The following is a 15,248-nucleotide window of genomic DNA, read 5'->3' on the forward strand; positions in this document are numbered from 1 at the left end:
CCTGTATGCCTGCACGGTACCATTCCACTGGTCGATGTCGGAGCCAACGTCGTACTGCATCAATAACTTCTTCATCATCCGCGTAGTGCCTCCCACTGATTGCGTCCTTCATTGGGCCAAACATATGGAAATCCGACGGTGCGAGATCGGGGCTGTAGGGTGCATGAGGAAGAACAGTCCACTGAAGTTTTGTGAGCTCCTCTCGGGTGCGAAGACTTGTGTGAGGTCTTGTGTTGTCATGAAGAAGGAGAAGTTCGTTCAGATTTTCGTGCCTACGAACACGCTGAAGTCGTTTCTTCAATTTCTGAAGAGTAGCACAATACACTTCAGAGTTGATCGTTTGACCATGGGGAAGGACATCGAACAGAATAACCCCTTCAGCGTCCCAGAAGACTGTAACCATGACTTTACTGGCTGAGGGTATGGCTTTAAACTTTTTCTTGGTAGGGGAGTGGGTGTGGCGCCATTCCATTGATTGCCGTTTTGTTTCAGGTTCGAAGTGATGAACCCATGTTTCATCGCCTGTAACAATCTTTGACAAGAAATTGTCACCCTCAGCCACATGACGAGCAAGCAATTCCGCACAGATGGTTCTCCTTTGCTCTTTATGGTGTTCGGTTAGACAACGAGGAACGCAGCGGAAACAAACCTTTGAATATCCCAACTGGTGAACAATTGTGACAGCACTACCAACAGAGATGTCAAGTTGAGCACTGAGTTGTTTGATGGTGATCCGTTGATCATCTCGAACGAGTGTGTTCGCACGCTCCGCCATTGCAGGAGTCACAGCTGTGCACGGCCGGCCCGCACGCGGGAGATCAGACAGTCTTGCTTGACCTTGCGGCGATGATGACACACGCTTTGCCCAACGACTCACCGTGCTTTTGTCCACTGCCAGATCACCGTAGACATTCTGCAAGCGCCTATGAATATCTGAGATGCCCTGGTTTTCCGCCAAGAGAAACTCGATCACTGCCCGTTGTTTGCAACGCACATCCTTTACAGACGCCATTTTAACAGCTCCGTACAGCGCTGCCACCTGTCGGAAGTCAATGAAACTATACGAGACGAAGCGGGAATGTTTGAAAATATTCCACAAGAAATTTCCGGTTTTTTCAACCAAAATCGGCCGAGAAAAAAAATGTGTTGCATTACTTATTGAACTGCCCTCGTAATATTCTTCTAGATGCACAAGTTTTAAATTACGGTATTAATTATAAACTGATTACAGCTGCTTCTGAGCTACACGGCTGTCATTGTACAAACCACCACTAGGGCTCCTGTAACAGCCACTGTGTGGCGTATTGTAGATCCACACTTGTGGCTCCCGATGCACGCCACATCGAACTGCTGCGGGCACTGTCAGCGTACATCAGTGATGCGGTCACCTCAGACGCTCAGCCTCCGACGCCACACCCGCCTCTCCTACAGGTCTTTGGCCTGGGCTCTGCAGGCAAACCATACTGACAATTTTGTGCTCCATTGCCACCCTTTATACCCACTTCATCTGTTTAAACAACAATTGTATTTAGTTTTGAATTTATGACCGAACATAATTATTTTTTTATCAATTAATTCTCGTGATTGCATAAAGTTTAAGTCCCCTGTCTAGTTACCAGAATCTGACGTGACCAAGAGATGCAGGCTGACTGGCCAAGAGTGTCGACGGTGAGTCGCCAAAATCACAGAAAGACAACACCGCCGGCCGGGTTGGCCGAGCGGTTCTAGGCGCTACAGTCTGGAACCGCGCGACCCCTACGGTTGCAGGTTCGAATCCTACCTCGGGCATGGATGTGTGTGATATCCTTAGGTTAGTTAGGTTTAAGTAGTTCTAAGCTCTAGGGGACTGATGACCTAAGAAGTTAAGTCCCATAGTGCTCAGAGCCATTTGAACCAAAGACAACACCTATTGTCAACTACGAAGACGACAACAGCTGTGGATGGATATGACAGAATGGCAAGTCTGAACAGTGAACCAAATCGAAAGCCTAGACGTGGTAAGATCAGGAATGGAACAACGATGGGTACTACACGAGCGACGATGATACAAGAGGGCAGTCGGAACACGACTGACTCCTGAGCACTGCACTGCACTAATCAGCAGACTGGCATAGAGTCCAGTGAGGATGAAGGTTAAGCAGCATGGCTGCTCTTTCTCCTTTCCCCTCTTTGGTGGCTCGGTAGCCTCACATTCGAATGGGCGTAACGCTACTTCCTCAGGTTTGCGAAGTAGTCTATTTTAGCTTGGTCCTCTCAGGCAGGCTTCTTCCTGCCGGAGCACCACTCTTCCTTCACCCACTTCTCCACGACAGGGTAGACATGCTACCAGTCATAGGGGGGGGGGTGAAGATAGGGTGGGCGTTGAGAATCCACAGCTCCTTCCGGGACACCACCTCGTGCAACAGGCCAAAGATGTGGCTAAGGTCAAACAGACGGTGGGGAAGGCGAGGCTTGGGCTTGTCCGTAGGCGTCAAGGGATATGGATTGTCCTAGTGTGGGTATTACCCATCCCTCACAGACACTGCAATCTTCTTCAGAAAGGGCTGCATGCTGCACTCATCTGAGAGTGGCAGGCACAGAGGCAGCTCTTCCTCCTCTGACTCTTCCTCGTCGTGTGAGGAAGCGGATGGAATCGCTTCCTTGCCTCGTGTGTCTGCCTCAACAGCAGGAGCAGAGTCACTGCTGAGCCTTTTATTCTCTTTATTGTAATTTCATTCCCCTGCCCCACATGGCCAGGTTAGGGCTGGCAGAGGCACAGTCCACAACTCCTCAGCCAAACGGCTTTATAAAATACAGAAAAATGGATTCTTATATAAAAAAGGGGCTAAAAAGAGAACATTAAAAAACCCCGGAAATGGAGATGAGGAGAGTTAAATACACTCTAATATGGGGACATGCACTGCGGGACAGTTAAAAGTCGACATAAAGTTGAAAGAACGCAGTGGGCATTTTGAAGTGCACTTAAAAAACACTCGAGGCAAAAACAACATAAAAGGCGGCCACAATATAAAAGGCACATGAACAATCATGGACTATATGCAGGTCGAGCACACATTTAAAACCACATCACTAGAAGACACTGTATAATGGCATCAAACACAACACTAACACAGCACACTTGATAATTAATAAAATCCTGGGAGGATCTGCCATTGGGGGGGGGGGGGGAGGGGGAAAAGAAAACGAGGCGCGAAGAAAGGGAGAGAATGGTGGATAAGGTGATGAGGTGAGAGGGGTGCTAAGACTGCGGGAGGAAAGGAGGAAAATCTGCTCTGGGAGAAGGAGAGGAAAAAGGGGTCATGGGGAGGAGGTTACCATGAGAAAAAGATTGAATAATCAACGAAAGGATAACGTTCTACGAGTCGGGGCGTGGAATGTCAGAAGCTTGAACGTGGTAGGGAAACTAGAAAATCTGAAAAGAGAAATGCAAAGGCTCAATCTAGATATAGTAGGGGTCAGTGAAGTGAAGTGGAAGGAAGACAAGAATTTCTGGTCAGATGAGTATCGGGTAATATCAACAGCAGCAGAAAATGGTATAACAGGTGTAGGATTCGTTATGAATACGAAGATAGGGCAGAGGGTGTGTTACTGTGAACAGTTCAGTGACCGGGTTGTTCTAATCAGAATCGACAGGAGACCAACACCGACAACGATAGTTCAGGTATACATGCCGACGTTGCAAGCTGAAGATGAACAGATAGAGAAAGTGTATGAGGATATTGAAAGGGTAACGCAGTATCTAAAGGGGGACGAAAATCTAATAGTCATGGGCGACTGGAATGCAGTTGTAGGGGAAGGAGTAGAAGCAAAGGTTACAGGAGAATATGGGCTTGGGACAAGGAATGAAAGAGAAGAAAGACTAATTGAGTTCTGTAACAAGTTTCAGCTAGTAATAGCGAATACCCTGTTCAAGAATCACAAGAGGAGAAGGTATACTTGGAAAAGGCCGGGAGATACGGGAAGATTTCAATTAGATTACATCATGGTCACACAGAGATTCCAAAATCAGATACTGGATTGTAAGGCGTGCCCAGGAGCAGATATAGACTCAGATCACAATATAGCAGTGATGAAGAGTAAGCTGAAGTTCAAGACATTAGTCAGGAAGAATCAATACGAAAAGAAGTGGGATACGGAAGTACTAAGGAATGACGAGGTACGTTTGAAGTTCTCTAACGCTATAGATACAGCAATAAGAAATAGCGCAGTTGGCAGTACAGTTGAAGAGGAATGGACATCTCTAAAAAGGGCCATCACAGAAGTTGGGAAGGAAAACATAGGTACAAAGAAGGTAGCTGCGAAGAAACCATTGGTAACAGAAGAAATACTTCAGTTGACTGATGAAAGGAGGAAGTACAAACATGTTCCGGGAAAATCAGGAATACAGAAATACAAGTCGCTGAGGAATGAAATAAATAGGAAGTGCAGGGAAGCTAAGACGAAATGGCTGCAGGAAAAATGTGAAGACATCGAAAAACATATGATTGTCAGAAGGACAGACTCAGCATACAGGAAAGTCAAAACAACCTTTGGTGACATTAAAAGCAACGGTGGTAACATTAAGAGTGCAACGGGAATTCCACTGTTAAATGCAGAGGAGGGTAGACGTCATGGAGAGGTTCAACATCTGAGAGGGGGGGGGGGGGGTTCTGGAAATTGCCCTGATAAAGGAGATGGAGAGTGTGGAGGTGGAGAGCGGGAGGGATACAGCAATAGAGGTATGGCAATGGGTGGGGTGTGGAGAGGAAGGAGGAAACCAAGGGGTGGGGGGATCAAGGCTGCAGACAGTGTAAAGGATGCGGAGATGTTGGAGGAGAAGGAGGTGGGGGAAGGGGATGAGGTTCTACAGGAGTCATGTGGGGGAAGGAAGGTGGATACGGAAGGCAAGGCCAAGTGCGTGGTGTTTGAGCCTTGTAAAAGTGGGGGTGGAGATACAGGCAGTACTGGCATGAGAGAGGATAGGATGGATGAGGGATCTGTAGGTGTGGAGGATGGTGGGATGCAATCCCCATGTCTGGTCAGACGGGAGTTTAAGGAGTTGGAGGTGGGAATGGGCTTTCTGCTGGGTAGTCAGGAGATGAGGGGTCCAGGTGAGGTGACGATCGAGGGTGAGACCAAGGTATCCCAGGGTGGGGGTGAGCTGGATGGGACGACCATAAAGGATAAGGTAGAAATCGTAGAGACGGAAGGAGTGGGTGGTGCAGCCTATGATGAGTGCCTGGTTTTGGAGGGGTTCATACGAAGGAATCGCTGGTTACACCAACTGGTGAACTGGTCAAGGTGGGTTTGGAGGGTACATTGGGACCGTTTAAGGGTAGGATACAGAGCCAGGAAAGCGGTGTCATCTGCATATTGGAGGAACTCCTGAGCTGTTGCGCTGCCGGCTTTATAGGGCCCCCTCGAGCACCGATTAAACGGCGTTACGGGCGTGTCTCGCACACAGCACTGTGGCGGCGACAGCTGCGCCCGCAGGTTACAGGGGCGCCGCCTAGCGGCTGTCATCTACGTCTATGCCTTCTAGCGGACTGTCCAAATTGTTAGACTGGTGTACCGGACCCTATCTGGGGAACCAGTTTTTCCAAGAGAGTGTCTGACAGAGTTGTCATCAAAACTGGCGAAAGAGGACAGGTTGTGCAGGCCGCCAACTGTTTGGAGGAATCACTGGAGTATTTTATTACGGAACAGCTGAGGAACAGGGCGTGACCAGGTATTTATTACTTTCAGTCTTCTATTAGTCCATTCATCCTCCCTCCTCCATTTCATCCTCCCATATCTCTGTCTCCTCCTCCTCCTCCTCCTGCTACTCCGCCTCTTCCTCCTATATATATCCAAGTTCTCGCTCGTTCTTATCCTGGCGGTAAATAATATGTGTACCAAATTCACCTCCCGGGTTCGATTCCCGGCGGGGTCAGGGATTTTCTCTGCCTCGTGATGACTGGGTGTTGTGTGGTGTCCTTAGGTTAGTTAGGTTTAAGTAGTTCTAAGTTCTAGGGGACTGATGACCATAGATGTTAAGTCCAATAGTGCTCAGAGCCATCTGAACCATTTTTTGAACCAACTCACTGAAAACGTTCCAGGGCTTTTTACCCGCTGCTTTGCTCTCATAGCCGGCCTCGGTGGTCTAGCGGTTCTAGGCGCTTCAGTCCGGAACCGCGCGACTGCTACGGTCGCAGGTTCGAATCCTGCCTCGGGCATGGATGTGTGTGATGTCTTTGGTTAGTTAGGTTTAAGTAGTTCTAAGTTCTAGGGGACTGATGACCACAGTAGTTAAGTCCCATAGTGCTCAGAGCCATTTGAACCATTTTTATTGCTCTCATACACACAAGTAAAACGTATTTCACAAATATTTAACATATTTAATACGTATTTGTACACATATTTCACTTGCATATTTGACGAATTTCGCCCCTCAGTTTCAGTTTCATACAGTTTAATGTTTATGACGTCGTATCTCTGAAGCATGTGCTGTATAATCACTTTGTTTTGCAGGTATATGCAGTGGTACATGTGTCTACTGTCTGAGAATTGTGTTGTGAGTGGTGTTAGTAGTAAAAAGTATTCGTGACGTAATATCTACTGAACTATGTAACGTACAATGATGTATTTTTGTAGGTTCAGTCAGCAGTAAATGTGGATACTGCTTGTGAAAAGTGTTGTGAATGGAGCTCGTGAAAAAGAAGTAATAAATTAAAACGTCATGCACGATGTGGCGGGTTTTCACACATCTCAATTTTGACATCATATCTCATAAACTATGTGTCCCCGAATTACGTAATTTTTCTCGTACATTCAATGACTTATGTGAATACGGTTTTCAAAATGTGTCACGATTACAGTTAGTACGAACGAAGTAATAGATTAAAACGCCACACTTCGTGTGCCAGTTTTCTTGTGTGAACAGGGGAAGTGTAGTAACAGGCTTCTTCCCTTTCGTCACTTTATGGTGAACGTCAGTGAGAGAAAGTTTCGTAAAGGTTTGGAATTACGAGTGAAGTTTGTTGCTAGTCTTTAAGTGCTCTCATTCTCAAATACTGGATAACTAAACTATGGGTATTCTCAGGTCGTGGGCCACTCTCCTTTCTCACCACCATCCCCAGCCTCTGTATAGGAGGGTTGTTCTCACCCCCATAGTGATTCTTTCCAGACAGTAAATGGCATGTGTACCAAGTTTGGTTGAAATCGGTCCAGTGATTTAGCAGGAGATGTAGAACGTACTTGCATACATTTATACATACATGCTAAGATCTATTTTTGTAATTTGTACGAATTCATGGGAAACCAAAATTTTTCCTTCCACGCTCGCTCACTGTAGTGCTTTCGCGGTAACGTTTACATGGCTTTTATGCCAGACCAGCCCATGTTTCGTGCAAGAGATGTTGGCAAGGCATGCTTTAAAAGTGCTACCTGTTGCACCCAATGGGAAGTGTTGTACAGAAGTCACGTGTGATTCCGGAGATTGCCAGCAGAGCGTGGATTCCGGACCTGGCTCGCTCTCTGTGCCGGTCTGACAGCACGTACTTTCCTCGCTCTATTATCCCACTCTTCGGACTCAGATCCGCTTCAGGTGAGCCACGGCAGCTTATCCAGACAGTTAGTGGCATGTTCATCTTCCACAGGCGCACCCCATGCATCCCGTTCAGTGAAATACAGGACCACCTTGTCAACTAAACCCTGGTCTTCTTTTAACAGTCTCCAGAGTCGCACATTTTCCGTCATCATGAACCAGTGTCAATGCTCACCTATCCCCCTTACGGTGCACTGTTTTTCCGACTCTTCCTGTCCTACTATCGAATTCCAGTCCCCCATCGCAATTACATTTACACCTCCTTGAACTACCCAAATTAATTCCTTCATTCCCTCATACATTGCTTCCCTAAATTCATCATCTGCGGAGCTAGTTGGGATACAGACTTGTACTGCTGTGGTGGTTTTAACTATGCTGTTTACAGTAGCTAACACGATTTCCTGTTTTCACATTCAATAATTCTCGCAATACCAAGGGGAGAGGGGCGTGGCACCTTGCACCCATCTTAGAAAATATTGTTATCTAGTTATGTGCATAATATTCTAAAATTTTTGAAAGACTGTTATTGTTTTTAATGATTTCTTCTACCACATTCCGTAATTGTTTTAAGTTATTCAGTAAAACTTAAACCCAAAAATTTATGGCTTAGTAGTGCATGTGACTTTTTGCAACAAATGTCATATTCATATTATCAGTTTCAGGACCCTTCTTACATATCAGTGTACTCTTAAAAAGTATGTTGTGAATTAAACACGATGACATTTAACGAAATCTGCACTTTTCAAAACTCTTTCGCGGTGGCCATAAAGCAACGTCCTTTGGTTATAGAAAATACGTTAGTATTAACAAGATTGTTTCTAAATATGTTTTCGGTTTCTAAACACTACTTACACAAGAGTGGCCATTTAAAAAGTGTATTTTTATTAAGTTTAGTAACAATTAACGAAATTTGATTTTACTTAAATTTTGATGTAAGCATAAGGTGCCTCCCAACCCCCTGGTAGGACACGTTATGGAAAATACATTGGTACTGCGAGGGTTAATAGGCCTACTCCTGCACAATACCTTTTTGATTTTGTGTCGAAAATCATGGTTGACATGATCGGAAGTTCTGTTCGTCCTGCTACTGCAATTCACTGATTCCCACTACACCTGACTGCAACCTATCCAGTTTCCCTTTTCAAGTTGTCTAACCACCCTAACCAGTCATGGAACCTACATTTCAGGCTCCGACTAATACAATACCAACTTTCTTTTTCCTGATGCAGGAAAGGAGAAATATCTTCAAGACGTCATTTGCAGGCGCAGCTACACCACTTTACAACAAAAACTTTTTTCTGTATTATCCACAGAACCATTGTTGTGTGCGCTTCTATTTAAGTAAAACTTAGAGAATCTTATTACATCGAGAGAATGTACATCTTTTCCGTTGCCTACTTGTGTGCAGTTTCCTTGCAAATTATTTAGAGACGAATTGTTTAAGTGAGTACATTTTACGAAGCAGCTACGGCACAAATATATGAACAGCTGTCGATTGCTTCGTCTGTCCATGCAATGTTGCTAAGTTTCAAAGCAGAGACTGAAAGAATATATGAAGCAATATTCACATAAACGGACACACGAATGTATGTAGTTTCATTACTCGGTCGAGGAGTTTTAAAATATACTTAGCAGACACCTGTTGCTGTCAGAAGTCACAGGTCATTGATTAAATGGCGCAACGTGTCTTTTGCAATGAACAGCACCCCTTCTGGAATTGGACGAGGAACACACTAGCATTTACCAACAGAACCTATCTCAAACGCAGTATCTGATGCAAGAGAGAAGGCTACCCGGATTTAAGATCATTCCCAGCCTCAAAAAATAACAGTCATGTGTGACTATTGGGACATTTCGTGTCCTATGTTTGTAAGAACAACACACAATTGCCAGAAAACCATATAGATTTTCTATTTCAACAGCTTTGGATAACACAGGAAAATTTAGGAGACAAGTACAGCACGCGAAAATTTCTAGCGCTGGAACTTAGCACTCTGGGCCTAAATTAAATCTAATTCGAAGAAGCACAGGGAAACGATGGATTAGTTGGTATTACTCCCCTTCAACCACAACGGCGATATCCAGAATGGCAATACTGAGTCCTGGGATACTTAGAAGCAGATTATTTTTTCATTTAAAAGCTGGCGGAGCAGAAGAAAATTTTTTTAAAGAAATAACACTAAACATATCAATATTTTATTTCCTGCTGGTATTTCATTTTTTGTATGCCAGATATGTGGGGGTGTAGAACTAATTTTCTTTATCTGATTACCGCTTTTGTTTGATTGGAGGCCGAGAAGCAGCAGCACATGTTATGGACATTCATTTGAAAGAAATGCCGACGGATCAAAGATAATATTCGCAGATGAAAGCTACTCGGCATAAACTTTAGTTAATGTAGACACAACTGGTGAGCATGTGGCGGGGCTATAGGAAAGGATGGTGGAGCCACACGTAGATTGCTAGTCCACGACTGTGCTGTAGTGCTCAACTTCGAAGTCCAGTGTTAGAAGAAGTTCTCACCAGCAGTGTTCGGCCGTCAATGGAAGCAGAGGCGGTGGCGTAAAGATACTGAACAGGAAACTTTTCATGCGTGGGCACCAGTCCGTGGTCTACGCCTTGAATCTGAGTACGAGATTTCGTTTCCAGCGCTGCAATGGTCATCACAAGGTACAGTATGTGATCAAAAGTACCCGGACACCTGGCTGAAAACGACTTATCAGTTCGTGGCGCCCTCCATCGGTAATGTTGGACTTCAATATGGTGTTGGCCCACCCTTAGCTCTGATAACAGCTTTCACTCTCGCCGGTATACGTCCAATCAGGTGCTGGAAGGAATGGGGAATGGCAGTCCATTCTTCGCGGAATGCTGAACTGAGAAGAGGTATCAGTGTTGGTTGGTGAGGCCTGGCACCAAGTCGGCATTCCAAAACATCCCAAAGGTGTTGTATAGCATTCAGGTCAGGACTCTGTGCAGGCCACTCCATTACAGGGGTGTTACTGTCGTGTAACCACTCCGCCACAGAGATGAACAGGTGCTCGATCGTGGTGAAAGATGCAATCGCCATCCTCGAATTGCTCCAACAGTGGGAAGCAACAAGGTGCTTAAAACATCAATGTAGGCCTGTGCTGTGATAGTGCCAGGCAAAACAACAAGAGGTGAAAGCCCTTCCATGAAAAACACGACCACACCATAACACCACCGCCTCCGAATTTTACTGTTGGCACAACACACGCTGGCAGATGACGTTCACCGGGCAGTCGCCATACCTACACCTGCCACCGGATCGCCACATCGTGTACTGTTATTCTTCACTCCACACAACGTTTTTCCACTGTTCAATCGTCCAATGTTTACGCTCCTTACGCCAAGCGAGGCGTCGTTTGGCATTTACCGGTGTGCTGTGTGGCTTACCAGCAGCCGCTAGACCATGAAATCCAAGTTTTCTCACCTTCCGACTAACATTCATAGTACTTCCAATGGATCCTGATGCAGTTTGGAATTCCTGTGTGATGGTCTGGATAGATATCTGCCTATTACTCATTACGACCCTCGTCAACTGTCGGCGGTCTCTGTCAGTCAACAGACGAGGTCGGCCTGTACGCTTTTGTGCTGTGCGTGTCCCTTCACGTTTCCACTTCACTACTTCACTACCACATCGGAAACAGTGGGCCAGGGATGTTTAGGAGTGTGGAAATCTCGCGTACAGACGTATGACACAAGTGGCACCCAATCACCTGACCACGTTCGAAGTCCGTGAGTTACGCGGAGCGCCCCATTCTGCTCTCTCACGATGTCTAATGACTACTGAGGTCCATGATACGGAGTATCTGGCAGTAGGCGGCAACACAATGCACCTAATATGAAAATCGTATGTTTTGAGGGTGTCCGGATACTTTTGATCACATAGTGTATATATTGTCGTATAGTAACAACAAGGTCAAACAATCTCAGCAAACCAAACAATTTTTACACTGATAAGGTTAAACATTTTGACCACTGTCCACAGCGATGTTGGATGTCGCCCGGTGGCGTTGGGGTAACGTGACGTGGTAAGGAATGAATATAAGTAGAAATCATTCTAGCGACAACATGGGCTGCAAATGGGGAAATCTACTGACATAAGCGACTTTGACAAAGGTGATATTAATGTTACCCAAAACCTGTGAACTCTGAAATGGCGTAGCTGTTCGAATGTTCACGTGCTGCTGTCGTGAGTTTCTACGGAAAGTGGTAGAACGGCAGTGAAACTACCACTGAGCGATAGGTGGAAGTCCACGACTTCACAGAACGTGGGGTTCGGAAGCTATTCTGTAAAGCGGAATAGCTGGCGGTCTGTGACATCTCTGCCGAAAGGGAACAATGCTGATTGCATAAGTGTTTTGGGGCACATCATTCACTGCACATAGTTGAACATGCGTCTCCAAAGCAGACGACCCCTACATGTTCACATATTGAGCCAACGACATGGTCAATTACGATTTCAGTGGCCACGGTTTATCGGGATTCGCTCGTCAATCAATGGAGACCTGTCGGCTCTTCGGGTGAATCGCATTTTTACTACACCAGGTCTCCATACTGCCGTCATCCACGCGAATTATTGTTCGAAACGTGCATCGTGCCAAAGACGCAGTCTGGTGGGAGCAGTGTTATGCTATGGGAGACATTCTGCTGCGCTCGCATGGAGCCTGTGGTGCTAATCGTAGACACTCTGTCACTGCTGACACCTACGTCGCTCATGCTTAATGTCTTCCCCGACGGCGACGTCATCTTTGAGCAAGATAATTGTCCGTCTCTCAAATCCAGAATAGTGCTATACTAGTTTGAGGAGCATTATAGTGAACTCACGTTGACATCTTGGCCACCAGACTCACCTGATGGAAATCCCGTGGTACCCATCTCGGTTGCTATCAGGCGCCAACACCGCGCCACCGAATCAGCAGCCCGTTGTTTACGGAAATTACATGACTTATCTGTAGAAATATGCCTCACATACCTCCACAACCCACCAACAAACTGTAGGATCCATGATACGTACATTCGGTGATGTATTGCGTTCCAGAGATAGTCCAGAATGCTGTTAGGCAGGTGATCATAAAGTTTTGGCTCGTCAGTGCATATATCCATAACACACGTCGGTTAGACCCTGCCATCTTAGAAAGCGTTCGAACGACGTCATGATTGGACAGTTACCTCTGAAGATTTTCGTGTGTTTCCTGCCACTGTAAATTATTCACCTTTACTGTACTGGGACAAACATGACCGAGCGCGATGCACGAGTGGTGAATAACTTCCATGATTTTGTTTTTATCTGCGGTTTGCTTGCTCACCTGTCTGTTGTGCAGCTCTAGGGCACTTGTTTTTGTTGGGTCTTAACTGCACCTTACGCCACACGAAGGCACACACTGTATTCGAGAAGCAAAGAAAAATTGTACTTAGTAGCTTACTTGCCTTCTAGTTGTTGCATTTGCTGATTTCTATATGCTTTCGAGAAGGGCGCTACACCAAACACAAAACAATACTTTGAACATGAGGAAAGTTACTTTTATTTCTGGACAGATTTCACTTTGCGTTCTTGTTAGCAAACAGTACACAGAATTTTCAGGTATACTGCTTGTTAAGCAGATTAATTTACAGAGAAGAATGTAGGTAATATTAACCAGTTGCCGGCCGGTGTGGCCGTGCGGTTCTAGGCGCTTCAGTCTGGACCCGCGTGACCGCTACAGTCGCAGGTTCGAATCCTGCCTCGGGCATGGATGTCTGTGATGTCCTTAGGTTAGTTAGGTTTAATTAGTTCTAAGTTCTAGGCTACTGATGACCTCAGAAGTTAAGTCGCATAGTGCTCAGAGTCATTTGAGCCATTACGCAGTTATTTTCTACCGAGCTGAGGAGTATTTCACTTCCTAGGTATTTCAAATCAAACTTTGCACTTACGTCACGCAAATTTCATAACGCACTTGCGTATTGAGCTACAGTTAAATAGTTTTCACTATGTACACAGTTAGTTTCTTTTGGGATTTAATTAGGTTTATTTCGAATTCAGTATTTCGCCAAGTTCGAAGTTTTGCTTCGCGACACTGTTCACATTGGCAACCCGACGCCAGACAACAGTCAGTATTGCTCAGCTGTTGAAAACAATATTTAAAGCGCATGTCACGCGTGGAAAAAGTTTTTGTAGAAGGAAAAGAATATTCAGTATTTTCATTTATTATTTTTGTAGGAGGCTTACACATGGACACATGGTAACAGTTCGTCTTACTGAGCTTATTTGACTTTGAAGCTAGTATCTGAGACATTATAGCCTCTGATGATGTCTCTAGGGGGCTAAACAGCAGGCACAGAATGCACTAGTCAACGGGCCAATGCCAACATTACAAAAGTCAGTAAGAATACTAATACTGTCCGTGAAAACCTGCACTGTACGACCAGAAGGCTTGACGCCAATTTTCTGGTTTAAATTGTGAATCTCTGCCCAGTGTCTCGTTGAGTGAGGACATTTGACACTGTCGCTGGCCATCCGTCCGTGGTATGGGAACATTAAGACACCCGATGAAATGAAATGTCGTTATGGCTAGGGGTTCCTATCAAGTAGACCAGTCGCCTGGTGCCAGTCTCCTTAGTTGGCGCCACTTAGGCAACTTGCTTGCCGATGAGTGTTAAATGACGATGAGGCAGCACAAGACTCAGTTATCGAGCGAAGAAAATCTCCGACTCAGCGGGGAATAGAACCCTACCCCCGCACGGTATTCCACCGTGCTGATCTGGTGTGGCACCGCTGCTTTGTGCAAGTCTTCAATTGGACGTCACTTCGGCGACTTGGGTGTCTTTAAAACCAACAGCACCCATTTTGTCCCAGACGGTTACCCATCCAGTTACTAGCCATGCCTACCGTTGCGCCAATTTAGGTGAGTGAACGGGAACTGGTATTACCAACATGGCAAAGCCTTGTCAGATCGCCAATGCCTTCAGCGTTCTTCGAGAGGAGCAGGCTGTGTGCTTGGAACGGGTTTCATCCTAGCCCTTTCCTCGTCATCACACGACGAAAATGCGACACCACAATATGTATTCGATAGTACAGTCTAATACACTCGTCAAATACTCTTCAGAAACGACTCTTATGCACAGGATGGAAGTAGCCATTGCCTCTCGAGGAAGCAAACCCTTTGGTAATAGCCTTCTAAAAAACCAAGGGGTCTCTCAGGCAGCAATACGACTCTTTCTTACTTTCGAAAAACTGGACAACATTGGATATGCTCGTTCGAATTATAGAGAACACTCTGAAGAAAATTATGTAAACTCAACCGCAGTAATAGAGACTTCTGGAAAATAATGTCGTGTGTATTCTACAATGAGCAGTGAGATTTCAGACACTTTACAATGAGCAGTGAGATCTAAGACACTGCTTAAAAGTGAAAATACGGCTGTAGGAGTTACCTTCATTGCTCTGGCCAGCCTGTGCGCACTTACACTGAAAATAGTAGAGTCACGAGTGCGGCCGCGCACTAGTTTGCAGTCTCCACGTGCCGGCACGCTATTGCCCCACAATCCCCTCCGCGCCCCTCCTCCTATTTTATCAGTTTAGCACATGTCTCAACAAACTATTATTTTCTGTGTATTCTCACAGGCAAAGCGGTATCTTGTATCAGTAGGTCGCTCATAAGCGAGATAATTGGCACAGATAATA

General features: G+C 45.6%; 1 protein-coding gene across 1 annotated transcript in view; it reads right to left on the reverse strand.

Moving 5' to 3' along the window:
* The window catches only part of LOC124798712 (UDP-glucosyltransferase 2-like), a 115,678-nt gene extending 100,637 nt beyond the window's left edge, over positions 1 to 15,041 (reverse strand). The window contains exon 1 of the mRNA XM_047262229.1: positions 14,999 to 15,041. Coding sequence (XP_047118185.1) covers positions 14,999 to 15,004 — 6 coding nt within the window. The 5' untranslated portion in view covers positions 15,005 to 15,041. The remainder of the gene's footprint in view (positions 1 to 14,998) is intronic.
* Positions 15,042 to 15,248: the final 207 nt, after the last annotated feature.

This window comes from Schistocerca piceifrons, chromosome 5 (assembly GCF_021461385.2).
Source record: "Schistocerca piceifrons isolate TAMUIC-IGC-003096 chromosome 5, iqSchPice1.1, whole genome shotgun sequence".
NCBI classification, from domain to species: domain Eukaryota; kingdom Metazoa; phylum Arthropoda; class Insecta; order Orthoptera; family Acrididae; genus Schistocerca; species Schistocerca piceifrons.